Source organism: Rhizophagus irregularis, chromosome 1 (assembly GCF_026210795.1).
Source record: "Rhizophagus irregularis chromosome 1, complete sequence".
In the NCBI taxonomy this organism is placed as follows: domain Eukaryota; kingdom Fungi; phylum Glomeromycota; class Glomeromycetes; order Glomerales; family Glomeraceae; genus Rhizophagus; species Rhizophagus irregularis.
Window position 1 is genome coordinate 5,594,747 of NC_089429.1, and position 17,458 is coordinate 5,612,204.

General features: G+C 27.5%; 5 protein-coding genes across 5 annotated transcripts; all 5 read left to right on the plus strand.

The window, feature by feature from the left end:
• Nucleotides 1-1,319: 1,319 nt before the first annotated feature.
• OCT59_001172 (uncharacterized protein) lies at nucleotides 1,320-2,756 on the plus strand (the record flags this gene model as incomplete). Its single annotated transcript, XM_025326243.1, has 1 exon — nucleotides 1,320-2,756. One exon carries the CDS (start codon nucleotides 1,320-1,322, stop codon nucleotides 2,754-2,756), a length of 1,437 nt encoding a protein of 478 aa, XP_025177091.1.
• Nucleotides 2,757-4,804: 2,048 nt separating this feature from the next.
• On the plus strand, nucleotides 4,805-7,614 carry OCT59_001173 (uncharacterized protein; the record flags this gene model as incomplete). The annotated part of the gene is made up of 4 exons (XM_066139360.1): nucleotides 4,805-6,335; nucleotides 6,792-7,064; nucleotides 7,224-7,505; nucleotides 7,589-7,614. The coding sequence occupies 4 exons, from the start codon at nucleotides 4,805-4,807 to the stop codon at nucleotides 7,612-7,614; spliced, it is 2,112 nt and encodes a 703-aa protein (XP_065988770.1).
• Nucleotides 7,615-10,578: 2,964 nt separating this feature from the next.
• OCT59_001174 (uncharacterized protein) lies at nucleotides 10,579-11,103 on the plus strand (the record flags this gene model as incomplete). The annotated part of the gene is made up of 1 exon (XM_025330418.2): nucleotides 10,579-11,103. One exon carries the CDS (start codon nucleotides 10,579-10,581, stop codon nucleotides 11,101-11,103), a length of 525 nt encoding a protein of 174 aa, XP_025177090.1.
• Nucleotides 11,104-11,578: 475 nt separating this feature from the next.
• On the plus strand, nucleotides 11,579-12,892 carry OCT59_001175 (uncharacterized protein). The gene is made up of 2 exons (XM_066139361.1): nucleotides 11,579-11,822; nucleotides 11,968-12,892. Exons 1-2 carry the CDS (start codon nucleotides 11,715-11,717, stop codon nucleotides 12,682-12,684), a joined length of 825 nt encoding a protein of 274 aa, XP_065988771.1. The 5' UTR covers nucleotides 11,579-11,714; the 3' UTR covers nucleotides 12,685-12,892.
• Nucleotides 12,893-13,400: 508 nt separating this feature from the next.
• OCT59_001176 (uncharacterized protein) lies at nucleotides 13,401-16,541 on the plus strand (the record flags this gene model as incomplete). The annotated part of the gene is made up of 3 exons (XM_066139362.1): nucleotides 13,401-15,400; nucleotides 15,474-16,347; nucleotides 16,432-16,541. Exons 1-3 carry the CDS (start codon nucleotides 13,517-13,519, stop codon nucleotides 16,539-16,541), a joined length of 2,868 nt encoding a protein of 955 aa, XP_065988772.1. The 5' UTR covers nucleotides 13,401-13,516.
• Nucleotides 16,542-17,458: the final 917 nt, after the last annotated feature.

Here is a 17,458-nt window from a genome sequence, read left to right on the forward strand (position 1 = left end):
AAACTTCTAGGTGTGGAATTTTTAGTACATAGATAAAGTATGAAAATCTTTCATATGGTATGACGTTATACTCGATTTAGAAAAAAGTATAAATTGATGTACTGTACATCATGCAGTTTTTGCTATGAATTATTTCCGTACTGTACATTCATTCATATAATACTGCTGATTGGCCAAAAATGATCAAATGAATGTCCTTTAAAGGAGGAGCGTCTCTTCGAAACAGAATTATGATCTTTAATGAAATTAATTTAAAGTGAACAACGAATCTATAATTATTTTCTATGCTTGTACCTCTCCCACTTCGTCTTACCCAGATCCCAAAAACCCCTTCCCGTTTCAAATCTTATACAAAAACATATAACACAAATTTCTTTTTTTTCTAGAATATTAAATTTCATATTACATGAAATCCATATAGGTTGAGTTTAGTGAAATCTATTGCTTTTATAAATCTAAAAAAAAATAATTGTACTAAAAGACGAAATAAATAATAATAATAATATACTCATAAAGTTAATAAAAAAAAATATGTATAAAAATAAATAAAAAATTACATAAAAAATATTAGTGAAGATTATTAGGATGAAAAATATTAAAAATTCAGTTTTAAAAGAAAAATTGGCAAAAAAATTATCAGTTATTAGTTTTAAAAACTGAAAAAATAATATTAAAAAAGATTCGGTCTAACAAAAGAGACCGAAACAAAGATCCAGTCTAAAAAAAAGATTTTAAAATCAAACGTTCGAATAGCAGCTTTTTTTGTTAATTAGCAAAAAAACATATCCGATTAAAATTTTCTTTAATCGGAATTGCATTGGCGATTGGCGATGAAAATCTCTCGGACTGGTTACGTAGCGGACTATTAAAAAGTCCCTAACCTATAAAATGAGCGTTCCTTCCCGCCATTCCATAAATATTTACTATATATTTTATTTTACTCTGTATCGTCGCTAGCCCAGTGAAAATTTCGCGATCACGTGATCGCGATTTAATTCATCGCGTTGGGGACTTCTTTTTTTCAAATAGATAAGTGAACATAACGCCGTAATGCGGGCAAGAGATCACATGATCGAAATATTTCACTGCGTAGTGATGGAGATTTCTCGGCGAATATATGGTGAAAATGCCACGTGTCCGAAATATTATGATTTATGGACGTTTAAGAAACGGAAAATTTGTAAACACACGTAATCTTTATTTATGCTTTGTCATGAAACTTACTTCTTTAATCATGAACGCTTAACTATTTGTCATTATTGATCATAACTATACATACATTTTCCATCTGGCTCCTTACGCCTTGTCTAAAAAAAAAAATGTCAAAGCTCAGCGAAGATGTACTTTTTCTTATATCAGAAAATTTGAAAGATGATATAATATCGCTTTATTCATGTCTTTTAGTTAACACAGTGTGGTGTAGGATAATGGTTCCTAATTTATGGAAAATTCCTGGACGAATTCCTCTAACTAAAAAAGTGAATGATATATTATTTAATGTGATACTTTTACATTTATCAGAAGAGTCAAGAGATACTTTGAAGAACCAGGGAATTAATATTATTACAGAAACATCTCAACGGCCTTTACTATTCAATTATATTAGTTTATGGAAATGGTTGAATTTAGAACTTTTATTAGAAACTATGATTATTTCAAAAAATATTGAAAAATCCAAAATGTCCATTATAAGAAATGAAATATTGAAGTTATTTATTAACAGAAATACAAAGTTTAATTATCTTTATATTCCAAACGATTTTGATCATCAATTACTATATGATATTTCATGGGCTGAGAGTTGCTTTTCAGAACTTGAATTTTTTAATTACAATAATATGAATCAAAATATATTAAAAGAATTAGCTAAAGTAAGCAAATCAATTAAAAAGCTCATAATTCACCTTATTGATGATGATATTTCTGGAATTGTTAGGTTAATTGAAGCTCAAAAAAATCTAAGTGAAGTTCATATTTTCTGTTATCCAGGTCTGAATTATGAATCACTTAAAACTGTCGAAAAGTCACTAATTAAAAATGCAACTTCTATTCAAAATTTAACTATGGGTTGGAAGCCTATTATTACAAAATTTCTTTTATATTTTGTAAATTTAAAGAGTTTGGTAATGAAAGATAATATAATGGAAAATTATCCAGATTGGTGCCAAATGTCTTTACCTGTTTTAAAAGCCTTAAGAACTTATTATATCCCAGCTAATTTTTTAGTAAGATTAATTGAAAGTACAAGTGGGCATCTTACTACGATAAGTATTTTTTGTGAAGTTATTTTATATAAAGGTGCTGATACTGGAAGACTTATCCAAGCAATCTATCAAAATTGTCCAAATCTTAGATATCTTAAAACACCGATAAAAAATTGTAATCTTCCAGAATTTAAAAGGTTATTAACTAATTGTCAAGATTTAAATGGATTAATTATTATAGATGAAAAAAGGCTTAATTATGAAGAATTATTTAATATATTAACTGAATCATCACCAAAAAGTTTATTTAAATTTAAATTTATTTTTAATAAGAAATTCGGAAATAAATTAACGTCATTAAAATCAATTTTTGATAATTGGAAAGATAGAAAACCTATATTATTACAAATCGATCTTGTGAATTGTTTTACTCAACAGGAGGAACAGGAAATGAAAGATATAATAGAAAAATACAAAGCAAAAGAAATCATTAAAAGATTTGACCTTAATGTAGTATATGATGTTGAAGAATTTGAATGGGTCCAAGAATAATCTTATTCTCAATCATAATTAATACTATATTTGTAGTAAATAGTTTCAATTGTAGTTATTTAAAGATTTTCTTTCTTAATATGAATATTACTTCTACCGTTCTAACGTTATCGTATGGTGCTTGTGTGCCTGTCAACTCTATTTTTTAAAGGCACAATTTCACAAATATGAATTAATTTTGCAATATATAACTCAAAATTAATTAGATATATTTATGATGCAGTTTTGTTCATAAAATGAAAGTAAAAAAAAATTATTTACTGTAGCTAATTATATATCTAACGCGCGTTAGTCGTAATCGTCAAGGAATAAATTTAATTGCAACTGTTTATTTTTTTAGTAAAAGAGGATATGATACATTTTAAACCCTATTATATTATAAAAGCACCCGTACCATATTTATGAAACCGAATTTTGAATTAAAGAGCGCACTCGGGTAAAGAAATTTGATCACGTGCAACCAATCATTTATCTTTATGAAGTGTGTAACCTAAGATTAATATACACGCTGGCCATACTTTACAGTGGGTAGAACATCGATGCTGTACCATGTTGTCTTATATTAGTTTAATTTATATTATCAGTTATGTAATAGCATTTATTTTAGATTAAATCATTTTAAATTTTGTTCTTTAATTTATGAAATTTCATTATTTAAAAAATACATGATTGGTTCGTGCCGTACGGTTTATTTTTAAATAGATAAAAAATAACTAGCGCTTATTATTTTCAAATTTGCTTTTTCTGCGTCAAAATTTGATTTGTATAAGACCGAAGTAGTTCACAAGACCGTTTTTAGATGTGACCGAGATCGGAGGGAACGGATCAAGCTTATTACTAAATAAAGCCTTGAATACGAATGAAAATTTTTTGAAATTAAAGTCAGTGTAAATTAAAGTCAGTGTATAATAATACATCTAGGCTATAGCTAGGAAAATAGTAAATGAATATTCATACAAAAAAAAATACGTATTTATAAACTTAAAATTCGTATTTCTTTTCAACTTGTTGGTTGTTGCTAAAACTTAGATATACGTAGACTGTGGTCATATTTTTTTTTGACACTGATAACAATAACGTAGAAATTAATAAAACGAAATCCAGATTGACAATTTCTTTCATGACATTATTACTACTTTTAAAAATTTCGTTATAATAAAATATTTAGAGTTTGGTATATCGAATTTCATTGTGGAACATAAAACCCTTAACCAGTTATAATCGGCTAGCCAATGTCATAACCAGTTAATTAACTAGTTAATTTAACGGTTAACTTGTGATATGGTTAACTAACATGTTTTTCAATTTATTTTATTGTAAATACTAAATATTTATATGAAATACATGTATTTATATATTTAATAGCATGTAAAAAATCTAACCGCTTAATAACTCACTAAAACTTAATTCTGGCCGGCATTAAAATTTGACCAGAATTAATGCATTACGCAAAATTTTAAATTTAAATTTCGGCCAGAATTAAGCTTCAATTTATGTAAAAAAAAATTATATTTATAATTTAAAAATATGTAAAAAAGTTATTTTCTCCGTTAAAATTTCGATATATAAATATAATGGTCTTTGTCATGTTTAGTCGGATAAATTAACAAGTTAATTTGACTGGTTAAATTATTAATAATAAATTAATATAAAGTTTATTGTTCCACATTACAAAATTCAACGAAGATCTATCATCATAAACTTTAATTATCACAAACAAAAATGACGTGTAACATTGTTTACAAATGAATTAATTTAAAATTTGTTTAGTTAACAAGCGGAGTTAATTAACCAATTAAATTATAAAAAATTTTACGTAAATAATCAACAAATCAATCATAAACAAGGAAATTAAATAAGATATAAAAAGAGTAAAAATTGATCTTTTCGTTTTTTTTTTTTTAGTACTTGCTATATAGTCACAAACTTTGTTACCTATTAAAATCTTTTTAATTAATTTTTAACTTGCCAATTTTTTTTATTGCCGCAGCTTAATTGCTCTTTATTTTTTGCTAGAAACAAATATTTTCTTACATATAACCTATCAAATGATAAGAAAAGAGAGAAAAAAAGGACCTGTTTGGGAACATTTTAATAGCGGAAATAAAAATGATGATTCACACCCTCATGTACAATGTAAATACTGTTCGAAAGCTTTTCAAAGAGCTGTTCCTGAACGAATGCAAACACATCTTGACAAAAAATGTCCTAAAGCACCAATTAATTCAAAATCACAATCAGTACAAAAGAATGCTACATCAATATATATAATTGACCACATTGGCCATACGAATGAAGAAATGTTAAGAAAAAAGAAACCTGTTTGGGAAAACTTTAACGTAATTGGTAAATATGATGATTCACATCCTCACGTACAATGTAAATATTGTTATAAAGAATTTAAACGAGCTGTTCCTCAACGAATGCAAGTCCATATTGAAAATTGTCTAGAAGCGTCTAATAATGCAAAATTACAATCTAAAATACAAAATACTACGTCAACAATTGATAATATTAATGATCATATGAGTGAAGATGAGCAAAAATTTCTTGAATCTCTACTAGCTAAAGCATTATCTTCAGCCGAAATTCCTTCTTCTTTTGTTGATAATCCACTTGTTATTCAATTTTTTAAACGCCTTCAGCCATCCTTTAAGTTACCAAATGGAGAACAGATAAAAATGCAAATGAATGATAATAGCGACCAATTAAGATCTTTAAATAATAATAATAATACATGCAATGATGAAAACTGTTATCAACTTTGGATAAGAGACGAAAAAAATGCTAATAAGGGCGATAATATTTCAATAAATGATTTTGGAAATTTTTATCAAAATGAAATAGAGACTGAAAATAATGAAACAAAAGCATTTGAATTATATAAAGAAGCGGCCGAGAAAGGACACATTAATTCTATTTCTCAACTTGGTTATTGTTATGATTATGGGATAGGAACTGAAAAAAATGAAACTAAAGCATTTGAATTTTATAAAATGGCGGCTCAAAAAGGCCACATTAAATCAATATTTAATCTTGGAATTTATTATCAACATGGAATAGGTACCGAAAGAAATGAAATTAAAGCATTTGAATTATATAAAGAAGCAGCTAAAAGAGGACATCTTGATTCAATACATAATCTTGGATATTGTTATCAACACGGAATAGGGACTGAAAAGGATGAAATTAAAGCACTTGAATTATACCGAGAAGCAGCTAGTAAAGGTCATGTTAACTCAATTTTTAATCTTGGAAGTTGTTATGAAAATGGAATAGGAACCGAAAAAGACATAATTAATGCATTTGAATTATATAAAGCAGCGGCTGAAAAGGAACATATTGCTTCAATGTTTAATCTTGGATATTGTTATCAGCATGGAATAGGGACTGAAAAAAATGAAATTAAAGCATTTGAATTATATAAAGAAGCAGCTGAAAAAGGTGATCCTAGTTCATCACATAATCTTGGATGTTGTTATTATTATGGAATAGGAATTGAAAAAAATGTAATTAAAGCATTTGAATTTTATAATGAAGCAGCTAAAAAAGGACATATTGATTCGATTTACAATATTGGTTGGTGTTATCAAAATGGAATAGGGACTGAAAAAAATGAAACAAAAGCATTTGAATTATATAAGGAAGTGGCTGAGAGAGGACACATTAATTCAATTTTTATACTTGGTTATTGCTATGATCATGGAATAGGAACCGAAAAAAATGAAATTAAAGCATTTGGATTTTATAATGAAGCAGCTAAAAGGGGACATATTGACTCGATATACAACCTTGGATGGTATTATGAAAACGGAACAGGGACTGAAAAAGATGAAATTAAAGCATTTGAATTATATAAAGTAGTGGCTGAAAGAGGACACATTAATTCGATTTTTAAACTTGGATATTGTTATGATCATGGAATAGGAACTGAAAAAAATAAAACCAAAGCATTTGAATTTTATAAAATGGCAGCTAATAAAGGCCACATTAACTCAATTTTTAATCTTGGAATTTTTTATCAACATGGAATAGGGACTGAAAAAAATGAAATTAAGGCATTTGAATTATATAAAGTAGTGGCTGAAAGAGGACATATTAATTCAATTTTTAAACTTGGATATTGTTATGATCATGGAATAGGAACTGAAAAAAATAAAACTAAAGCATTTGAATTTTATAAAATGGCAGCTAATAAAGGCCACGTCAGCTCAATTTTTAATCTTGGAATTTTTTATCAGCAAGGAATAGGAACTGAAAAAAATGAAATTAAAGCATTTGAATTATATAAAGAAGCGGCTAAGAAAGGTCATATCAATTCAATTTTTAATCTTGGAAGTTGTTATGAAAATGGAATAGGGACTGAAAAAAATGAAAATAAAGCATTTATATTCTACAAAGAATCATTTGAGAAAGGTGATATTATATCAATATATCAACTTGGTAATTGTTATCAACATGGAATAGGAACAAAGAAAAATGAAATTAAAGCATTTGAATTATATAAGGAAGCAGCTAATAAAGGCCACATTAACTCAATTTTTTGTCTTGGAAATTGTTATGGAAAAGGGATAGGAACTGAAAAAAATGACACCAAAGCATTTGAATTTTATAAAATGGCGGCTCAAAAAGGTCACATTAAATCAATTTTTAATCTTGGAATTTATTATCAACATGGAATAGGTACTGAAAAAAATGAAATTAAAGCATTTGAATTATATAAAGAAGCAGCTGAAAAAGGTGACCCTAGTTCGTCACATAAACTTGGATGTTGTTATTATTATGGAATAGGAGCTGAAAAAAATGTAATTAAAGCATTTGAATTTTATAAGGAAGCGGCCGAAAAAGGTCTAGTTGATTCAATGTATAAACTTGGATATTGTTATCGGTATGGAATTGGAACTGAAATAAATGTATATAAATCATTTGAATATTACAACAAAGCGGAGAAAACAGTCCATAACATTTGAAAATGTTTTTCTTTTGGCTGAATAATGTATCATCGCAATTGACTAAAAAAAAATCAATGCAAGTTTTATATATTCGCAATAATTAGCGTAAAAGTGATAAAATTTATTCGCCAAAATACGTAATAAAGATATATTTGAGTGCTTAGCGAAATCTCTACTGTAGTTTAATTCTGCGGTAAAATATACTGTTTTGCCGGGGTCTAGATCATTTTATCATTTTACCGACAGTCATTTCACCGACAGTTTTGAAATCCTAATCCACTTATCCTAACCTTATCCTAACCCTAATCCTAACTTTAATTTCCTTACCTAACTCTAATCCTAAATTCCCTTGTCGGTGAGATGACTGTTGGGAAACATTTGTCTGCGAAATGATCCTGTCGGTGAAACGTCTGTCGGTGAGATAATTTATTGTCGGTGAAATGAATGCGACCCTTACAAAGCAGAATTTAGATTTTTTTTTTTGTTTTTATAGTAAAAATTAATTATTATAAAGTTAGTCAACATTTAAAGCTATTTGATGTTGAAACAGCTACATAAAGATGGGTAAAAATTATATTGCGTCAAATTTCATAACATGCAGGGCGAGTAGTAGGGATGGTTCGGTACCTATACTATTGAAAAAATCGAGTTGAGCAGCAAATCGAAAACCGGTTCGGTTCCATAATCGGTTTTTGTCGCTTCGGTCCAGATCCGAGTCAGTATATATCAAAATTATTTGGAACCAATGTACCAAACTGAACGGAACGAACCGACTCAAGTCGTTTAACCCGAACTTTTTCCATCCCTACATGCAGGACATCCGTCATGTTAATTCCTTACCGAGAGTAATTCATGACAAAATAAAAATAACACAATTGTGTTCGGAACTATTTTTATCTTATTCTGCACCTGCATCTTTAGATCCTCGATCTCATAACGCATTTTCTTATTTGCATTAACCCGTTCTTTATATTCCTTCACTGGTCGAAATCATTTCTTTTATCAATAAGACCTTTTGGCAATAATTTGGCAAATCGATCACATGATTCACGGAGCTTTATCGAATTTTAGCGAATGTATCAAGTGTCTCTGCATGCGACTCGTTTATTATGAAATTTGTGTTTAATTTTGATATTGATAAATTGAACAATTAAAAATTTTTTGATAATTATTCAATTTATTTATTGATACGGATGATGCCTATTTAAAAAGCCTATCAATGTTATATAAGAAAGTTTCCCTATAAAAAATTTTTTAGAAAATTAATCACATATCGGAATGAAAACTAAAAAAAAACGATCATTTATCGGAATTTTTCCCAGAAAATTTTTTATAGGTTTTATGGTCGAAACCGTGAGCTATTCCGCAGTCACCTGATTTCACTGCTGCGCCGTAGAATAAACGTTAAGTATTTATGTAGTTAATATTAATTATATTCTATGTCATTTATTTTTAATTTATTGTGCACTTTAAATTATTAATACACAAAATCTATTTTCACATATACTATATATTCTGTACTATTATTTTTTATTATTTTAGCGATCGTTATTCAGATGAGTAAAAAAAAGGGGGCTAGTACACGAGACTAACCTCGTGATTTATCTAATATAATTACGATGAATAGGCCTAGAGAGAGTTAAGTAAAAAAACGCCATATATACTGTATTATATTATTTATGCGTGAAGATCACCTCAAATGGACAATATTTTCCTTTTACTTAATACCATGCATGGATGCTGTCATTATGTTATAATTTTGAAATTATTCGTTTTTATTACCGAATCCTTCCTGAAAAAGTAATCAATGGCGGTTATTTCTCAAGGAAATTGGATGAGATTAAATTACCTGATTTTTTTTTTCGTTTAGCCAGTTCGATATATACCGAGGGTTTGCTAGAATTCTTTGTAAAAATAAATACAATATACCGATTCCACTCAAAAATGAATAGAAAAGAAATCATGAGAGATATGTCAGTTGGAATTGAAACAACAAGGGACTTTTTAAAAGTTTTACGTTTCTACGAAATTAGTATAATGTTTCAGGCATAAAAATACAAAAATTGGTCACGTTATCGGACCTAAAGAGTACGGAATAGGTAAATCAATAATGAATACTGTTCATATGACCTGGTATTTGTAACTATTTGTAACTCTAGTTTAATTTGTTGGGATCATCCTATATATTAGTATATTCTAAATAAGAATTGGTATGATACACTAGTTTTCACAATAACTAATGGTAAACAATAAGCGTGATTATTGCATAATTTTTAAAATGTTTTTAATGAATAATTTATTACTTTAACGACTCCACACATAAAGTAAAATCGAATGTTTCTCGTTAGACAGAAAATAAAAATAAAAATAAACATTAAATCTTCCGGTTTCTCCCTTAATATAACCACTAAATTATGTCATATAACCTATTGATTAAATGAACTGTTTTCCTTAAAAGGAGAAAATTTAATTCCATGCATATTACTAATGCACGTCGGAAGTAATGTTACTAATGTCACTCATCATAAAAATATTATTAACCTCGTGATCATTATTTTAATGTGGCGTGGTAGATCGAATTTCAATGAGTCATTTTTGTTTACAGATTTCGTTTATATAAAGATTGAAATCTTCCATCTTTTCAGTTTTTTTTTACTAAGCGGACTTTTTTCAAAGTACAAAAAAATTTATATATAAATCAAAAAAAAATTCTTTTTATTTCTTTTATAAAAATTACAAAATAATTTTTTCACTTGAAAATTTTTACGCTTGAAAATCGTAAGTTTTTGGCAATTTTTAGATAAAATAATAACTTTAATTTTGTATTACTTCTTCTCGTTAACCTTAAACATATTTTTTTTTTTTAGATTATGTCTTTATCTACAGCCTATCAATCACTTTCAGCACTTGTCCCAGCCAGATTTCAAAAATTAACAGCAGATTATAAAACGTCGATTGAAAAATTACGACCACAAAGATTACTCTCAGCTTTAGCAATTTTACCGTATTATGCATCAACTGCAATTCCATCAACTATATGTACTTTTACAATTCTTTACGTACCAATCATTTGTAAATTTGAATATCAATTATATAAACAATTTTATAAAAATGGATTATTGAGACCAACATATCAATCATTTACAGCATTTTCTACATTAGTCACTGGTTCAATTCTATTACCTATATTAGTATTAGTGGGCGATTTAATATTTATGTTTACTGTCGTAATCGCTTCTGTTGGTGCTGTTGTTATGACAATGTATGGTGGTCTTGAATGTGGAATAGAATTTTGTAATAGAGTTGCTATGAGCGTACCTGAAACGTATTGGGAAATGATCTTTCCATCAAAGAATCCTGAAGAAAAAATTATCGATTTGGAATTAGATTATTAATTAATTTATTTATTTAATACTACGATGAAAATAGAAAGCAAATTTTTCGCATATTACATTTGCATGTATACATGTATTATAATATTATTATAATATTTTTAGAATATATTATATATTTAGAATATATTATTATTAGGTACATTAATGTAATATTTTGTGTGGCGCAAAACTTAACCGTCTGTGTCATAATAACAAATTTTTTTAAATTTTTTTTTTATTCTAAAAGTGTAAAATGATGTACGTGCATGAAAACATATTACGTCACAAAATTTACTTATCGTAATCGATCATGAGCTTGTTTTACATCAATATAAATTTCATAATAAAGAAACATATGAAAGTTGGATATATATTAACTTTTAAATCATGACGTTTTTCAATTTTTATTATAAATATCAATTTTTTTTTTTATTAACTTTGTCTTCTCTCACTTTTTCTTTCTTTTTCTTTTTCTTTTTTTTTCTTTTTCGTACAAAAAAAAATTTTCCGTGATAAAATAGATTTTATAAATAAATAAATATTATAAACATAAACATAAAATATATTATAATATATATATATATACGTATATATTTTTATATTTTTTTTTTTTTGCTTCTTTGTTGTACAAGATGGGAAAAGATACACCTACTAAAGTTGTGAAAGAAGAATCTATGGAATCTATTGAATATGATACAAATAGTGGTCAAGATGAAGAAATGAAAGATGTCGAGCACGTAGTAAGACAAATAATATATATATTTTTTTTGTGATCAACTTCCTAAAAACTCTTGTTTATTATTTATTTACACCAAACGTTTTTTTCTTATCTTTACTAAATTATGTATTTATTTGTTTGTTTGTTTATTGTTATTTTTTATTTAGACAATTAAACAAGAAACACAAATCACACCGCCACCACCATCACAATCAGCTACTTCACTTGATCAACAAAAAATCTCTTCCGAAACGGTCGGCTTACAACAACAGCAACAAACAACATCAACATCATCATCAACATCACCATTAACTCCTCCATCTACACAACCTGAAGCTACTAATGAAATTGAACAACCAAAAGTAACAAAAAAAAGAGGTCGTAAAACAACAGCTAAACCTGCAACTTCCGTTAAACGTAAAAAAACTACCACTAAAAAAGTCGAGAAAGTGGAAGAATCTGAAAATGATATGAAACTTAAAAAAGATGATGAAAAACTTAAAGATGTTAAACTTAAAGAAGGCGAAAAAATTAAAGAAGATGAGAGTAATTCAAGTTTAGGCGTATTCGATTTTACTGAATCAGATGATGAAAGTGAAGATGTAGATCAATTGATGCCATCTTCCAAATCATCATCTAAAAAGAAATCATCAGTAAATAATCAAAAATCAACAACTAAAAAATCTTCTAAAAAATCTTCCACAGAAACTAAAAAAATTAAAAGCCCATGGCAACCAGATGAAGATAAAATTTTGATCGATAAAATTTTAGGTGAGATGCCAAGCCCTTCCTGGTCAAAAATTTCCCAGTCGTTAAAAGATAGAAATGCTAATGCTTGTTTGGTACGTTGGAAAACTTTAAAAAAAAGATTGTATCAAAATTAAAAATTGGTGGTCATAGAGGTTCTTTATCTATTAGAGGTTATTTTGGTAGATATTTTATTAGACTTGAGATTATTGTAAAAATTTATTCAGAGTAGAGTTTATTCATTATGTCTATGTTATGTATATGGTACAATATTTTACACAGTTAGCATGTTATTCTTTTATTATATTATTTTATCAAATAAATAATATGATGATCTTTGTTCGCACAACTGACGTTTATTATCATTTATGGAAAATTCCAACCACTTTTTGAATGCAAGCGTTATTAATATTTTAATTGACGTTATTAATTATTACCTCGTTATTATATGGCCCAGTAATTATATGGCTCAGTAATTATATGGCTCAGTAAATAATAATCACATTAATTCTATAAATAAATCTCATTCGGAATTATTGTTCCATGCGTAGTAATTTTTAGTACTTTCAAACTAATTAAGAGGTATGAATGTGATTGTATGTCGATTTCTGTCTAGATTGTCTAGATTTATGATTTTCGATTATTAAATTTTTTAAACAATGATCTCCGCTAAATTGGTAACATTTGGTAATAGTTTACCAAAATTAATCGGCATTAGATTTTTAGGGATTAGCAAAAAATTAGGGTATTATGTATTCTTATTTCTTAAAATAGAAAAGAAAAAAAAAAAGAATGATCGATTTTCTTTGACAAATTTTATTTTTTTATTTTATTTATTTTATTTATTATTATTATATAAAATAACCGATGAAATGATAAAATTACCAAAGAAAAATCAGAAATTTTTAACCATTTTTTTTTCGTTAAAAAAAAAAGAAAATCATTCGAATCATTAAAAGATTTTATAAGATGAAAAAAGATTTTATAAAATTCACTTACAATTCTGTTAAAATAGGAATAAAAAAATTTCATAATAATAATAATAATAATAATAATAACAATCAAAAGAATAAAAATAATGATGATGATAACAATAATAATAACAATAAAAAAAATGAAAATGAAAAAAATATAAAAATAAAATTAAAAAATGATAATTTATCAAATAAGAATAATAATTCTATATCATTTTCATTTTTTAAAAAGAATGATAATGTATTTAATGTTATATTAGATGATGATGATGATGATGATAAAAGATTTAAAAAAAAATCTAAAAAAAATTTTCTAGAAAGAAAAATTCCTATTTCACTTCTTAATAAACCTTTTATTTACAAGAGGGATAATAATAATGAAGGGTCGAAAAAAATTTTGAAAGAAATGAACAATGAATTAGGAGATAATAATAATATTGAATCAGATGAAGGAAAAAATATTAAATTTGATCCAATTAATGAATTAGATGATGATGAGAAAATCTCGACTAGTTTTACAATTAATGAATCAGATGATGAGAAAAAATCGTCGGTAAACAACGAGGAAAACGAGGATTTTATATTCGAAAAACAAATTATTCCATTATCCGCAAATCAAGTTAACGATGAATCAGGCACTTCGGAAATTCGACATGTTAAGTCGAACGGATCTGTTCCTGAGGATGATCAAAAATTTACGATTTCATATCACAGCGCCAAAATGAAATATGAATCTGGCTTGGAATACAATAAGAAAATTGCCATTAAATATGAAGAGATGATAAAGATCAGCAAGAAATTAAAGCCCTCGATTCAAGGTAATGAGAAACAATCTGATATTAAATATGAAGAAGTAATTAAAAGCAACGCCTCCGGAGCTTATCCTACCAGATTGATTCAAGACAAGAATAACATTGTTGAATATGAAGGGGTGGTAAAGAATAATAACAAGAAATTAGTTGATAACAATGATGTTATAAAAGAGAATGAGGAGTCAGAAAAAAATTTACGTGAAACTCATCAAAGTATTTTTGTTGGCTCAGATTTTAAAGTAATAAGTAAGAGATTAGATGAGCTTAGACCAGATTCGGCAGATTCGGTTAAATTGGATGATGATAAGAAAATCTCGGTTAATAATACTACTATTAATGGATCAAATAATGAGAAAATCTTGTTAGTGAACAATCAGAAAAATGATGAATCTATAATTGAGGAACATATCACTCCATTATCCACAAATCAAGTCAACAATGATGAATCAGGCGCTTTGGAAATTCAATATGTTAAGTCGAACGAATTTTTTTCCGAGAATAAAAATCTTGACGCGCCTATTAATACAGCTTTTCTCGAAAAAAATAATTTTCATATTAAAGGCGATATAAATTCGGATCAAATGAAATACAAATCCGGCTCACGATATAATAAGAAAATTGTAACTAAATATGAAGAGATGACGAAGAACAACAAGAAATTAACACAAACTTGTATTATCCCGGATCGAATATTGCATGGCAGTTGCGTAAGGTGTCACAATCCATTAGTTGCTAAAGATTGGTGTAAGTCTTGTCAAACTGGTATTTTTAAACAAAATTTTAAGAATTGGGCGAGTGGTAATTCGGAAGTTGATGAATTAATCCAAAATAGTCAATTAGAAGCAACGGATAGTTTAAACTATCTCGAATGGATTGACCATAAGGAGATCGTAAATATTGAGTATATAACTAAAGGTGGATTTGGTAAGATATTTAAAGGCATATGGATTAGGGGACCTAGACTTAAATATAGTACGACGGAAAGGGCCTGGGATAATATTCCTAATACAACTATCGCTTTAAAAGAACTTAATAATCAAGAAGACTTTAATCAATTTTTAGCCGAGGTAATATTCCGGAATTTAGTTTATTTAATAATAAAATGTTATTAATAAAAAAAATGAACGTTTTAATCTATAGGTTCGAAACCATCGTCAATTTCTACTTAATACCGAAAATCACGTGTTAAGATGTTTTGGAATCACGAGATCCCCAAACGATAATACGGAACTCGCAAAGTGGCTAAAGAAAGATGCGAAAGATGCTAAAGAGAGACCCAAACTAAACTCGTATATGATGGTGATGATGTGGGCAAATGATGGTGACTTATTCAATTATATTAAGAAAACATCTAATGATGAAAATTTCACTTGGTATAAACGGTTAAAAATATTAGAAGAATTATCAGGTGCCCTCAAAAGTATCCACGATAAAGGAGTAATTCATCAGGATCTTCATTGTGGCAATATTTTAATGAATGACGAAGACATATTTCACTTTCCAGCTATCGGTGATTTGGGATTATGTGGAAATTACAATAAAACAGGAATTCTAATTGGCGTAAAATCTTTTATTGCACCTGAACATTTAAAAGAAAATCCAGAAAAGTTTACAACAGCATCAGATATTTATAGTTTTGGAATCATTATGTGGATAATTGGTTGTTGTAAATTACCTTACGAAGAATTCAAGAATGATCAATTCGGATTAGAATATAATATAACAGTTGGAGGTTTACGTCCAAAGATACCAAAAGATATTCCAACAACTTATGCAGAACTTATGAAAAGATGTTGGGATGATAATCCAGAAAAACGCCCAAAAGCATTTGAATTAAGAAACATATTTTCAATGTGGGAAAAACAATATTATTCGAACCATAAAGAATTTTTTATTGCAGAAAAGGAAAGATTACATAAGATCAATAATTCTGGCCTATATTGTAATTTTCTTGAAAATCAAGAAATAGAACGTAGTAAACTGATTCATAAAAAAGGTAATAAAAGTGAGAAAAGTAAGGAACTTTTTATTTATATTCTTTATACTTGAATCATTATCATTAATTAATATTTTTTTTTTATTTTGTTACAACACATAGGAAATAATGCTTTATCATGCAAACCCTTTGATGAAGTTTCTCTTTCAACGGTTAATTTTGAAAATTCGAATAATAATAATGAAAACGCGAATCTTTTATTTCTTTGTTAGAGAATTGAATATCTGTTACCCTTCCAGTAAGAGCGGAATGAGAAAAAGATTTGGAGACAGCAGAATTCACTGCTCCTCCTTCGCCAAGACCTTACTGTATATGGAATATGAGTTAGTGTATTGCTATGAACAAGTAACCGCTATGGGAGTATCATCATCAGCTTAGCAAAGAAACTGCCACCTGAGGCAACTATCCCTTTACTTTTCGGAAATTTTCTATTGGACATTTCCTAAAAGTTGCAGGCGGTCCTATATATAGATAAATTCCAGATTGTTTTATTATGTATGTCCAAATTTGTTTCTCAGTAAATTACAAATAGTGTTCACATTAAATTTCTCCATGTATCCACACCTTTTATTCGTTTGTAGAGTTTATCTTAATTTTTCAGAGATTCGTTTTCGCAGTAATGGTTTCTTATAACCGGTCGGAGTTATATTTAATTTGAATTTAAATTTATTGATCTTTCATAAAATAAAGTAAAATACAAAGAAATTTATTCAATTAAACAAAGTGAATTCTTAATCACAAGTTTATGTCTTTTAAACCAAACCATTCTTTTAAGCGATACAAATTTTGATGTTTCCAATAAATTTGAACTATTAATAATAAGTTTCTTGAAACATCAACATGTCATAATCGAAAGGTGAAGTCGAAACTCGTGATATAGATTAATTAATTAATGTAAAATTGAACATTACTAGTTTTAGCAAATGCTTACAACACGAACGAAAAAAATTATTATTTTCCCATATAAAACTCTATAAATCGATTTCCCTGATACTTCAAAGTTACGTGATTATATGATTTTTTTTTATTATAACATAATTGGAAGATATTGTGTCGCTTCATTTGAGTTAATTATATTCGTACGAAGTTATCTCCATAAAAAACCTGATTATCAAATTTGGAAGTATCG

Bases quoted from the DNA above. Each gene is read 5' to 3' on its own strand.
- OCT59_001175 (XM_066139361.1), top strand. From the start codon at position 11,715: ATGGGAAAAGATACACCTACTAAAGTTGTGAAAGAAGAATCTATGGAA. The intron at 11,823-11,967 runs GTAAGACAAATA...TTTTTTATTTAG, and splicing joins TGAAAGATGTCGAGCACGTA to ACAATTAAACAAGAAACACA.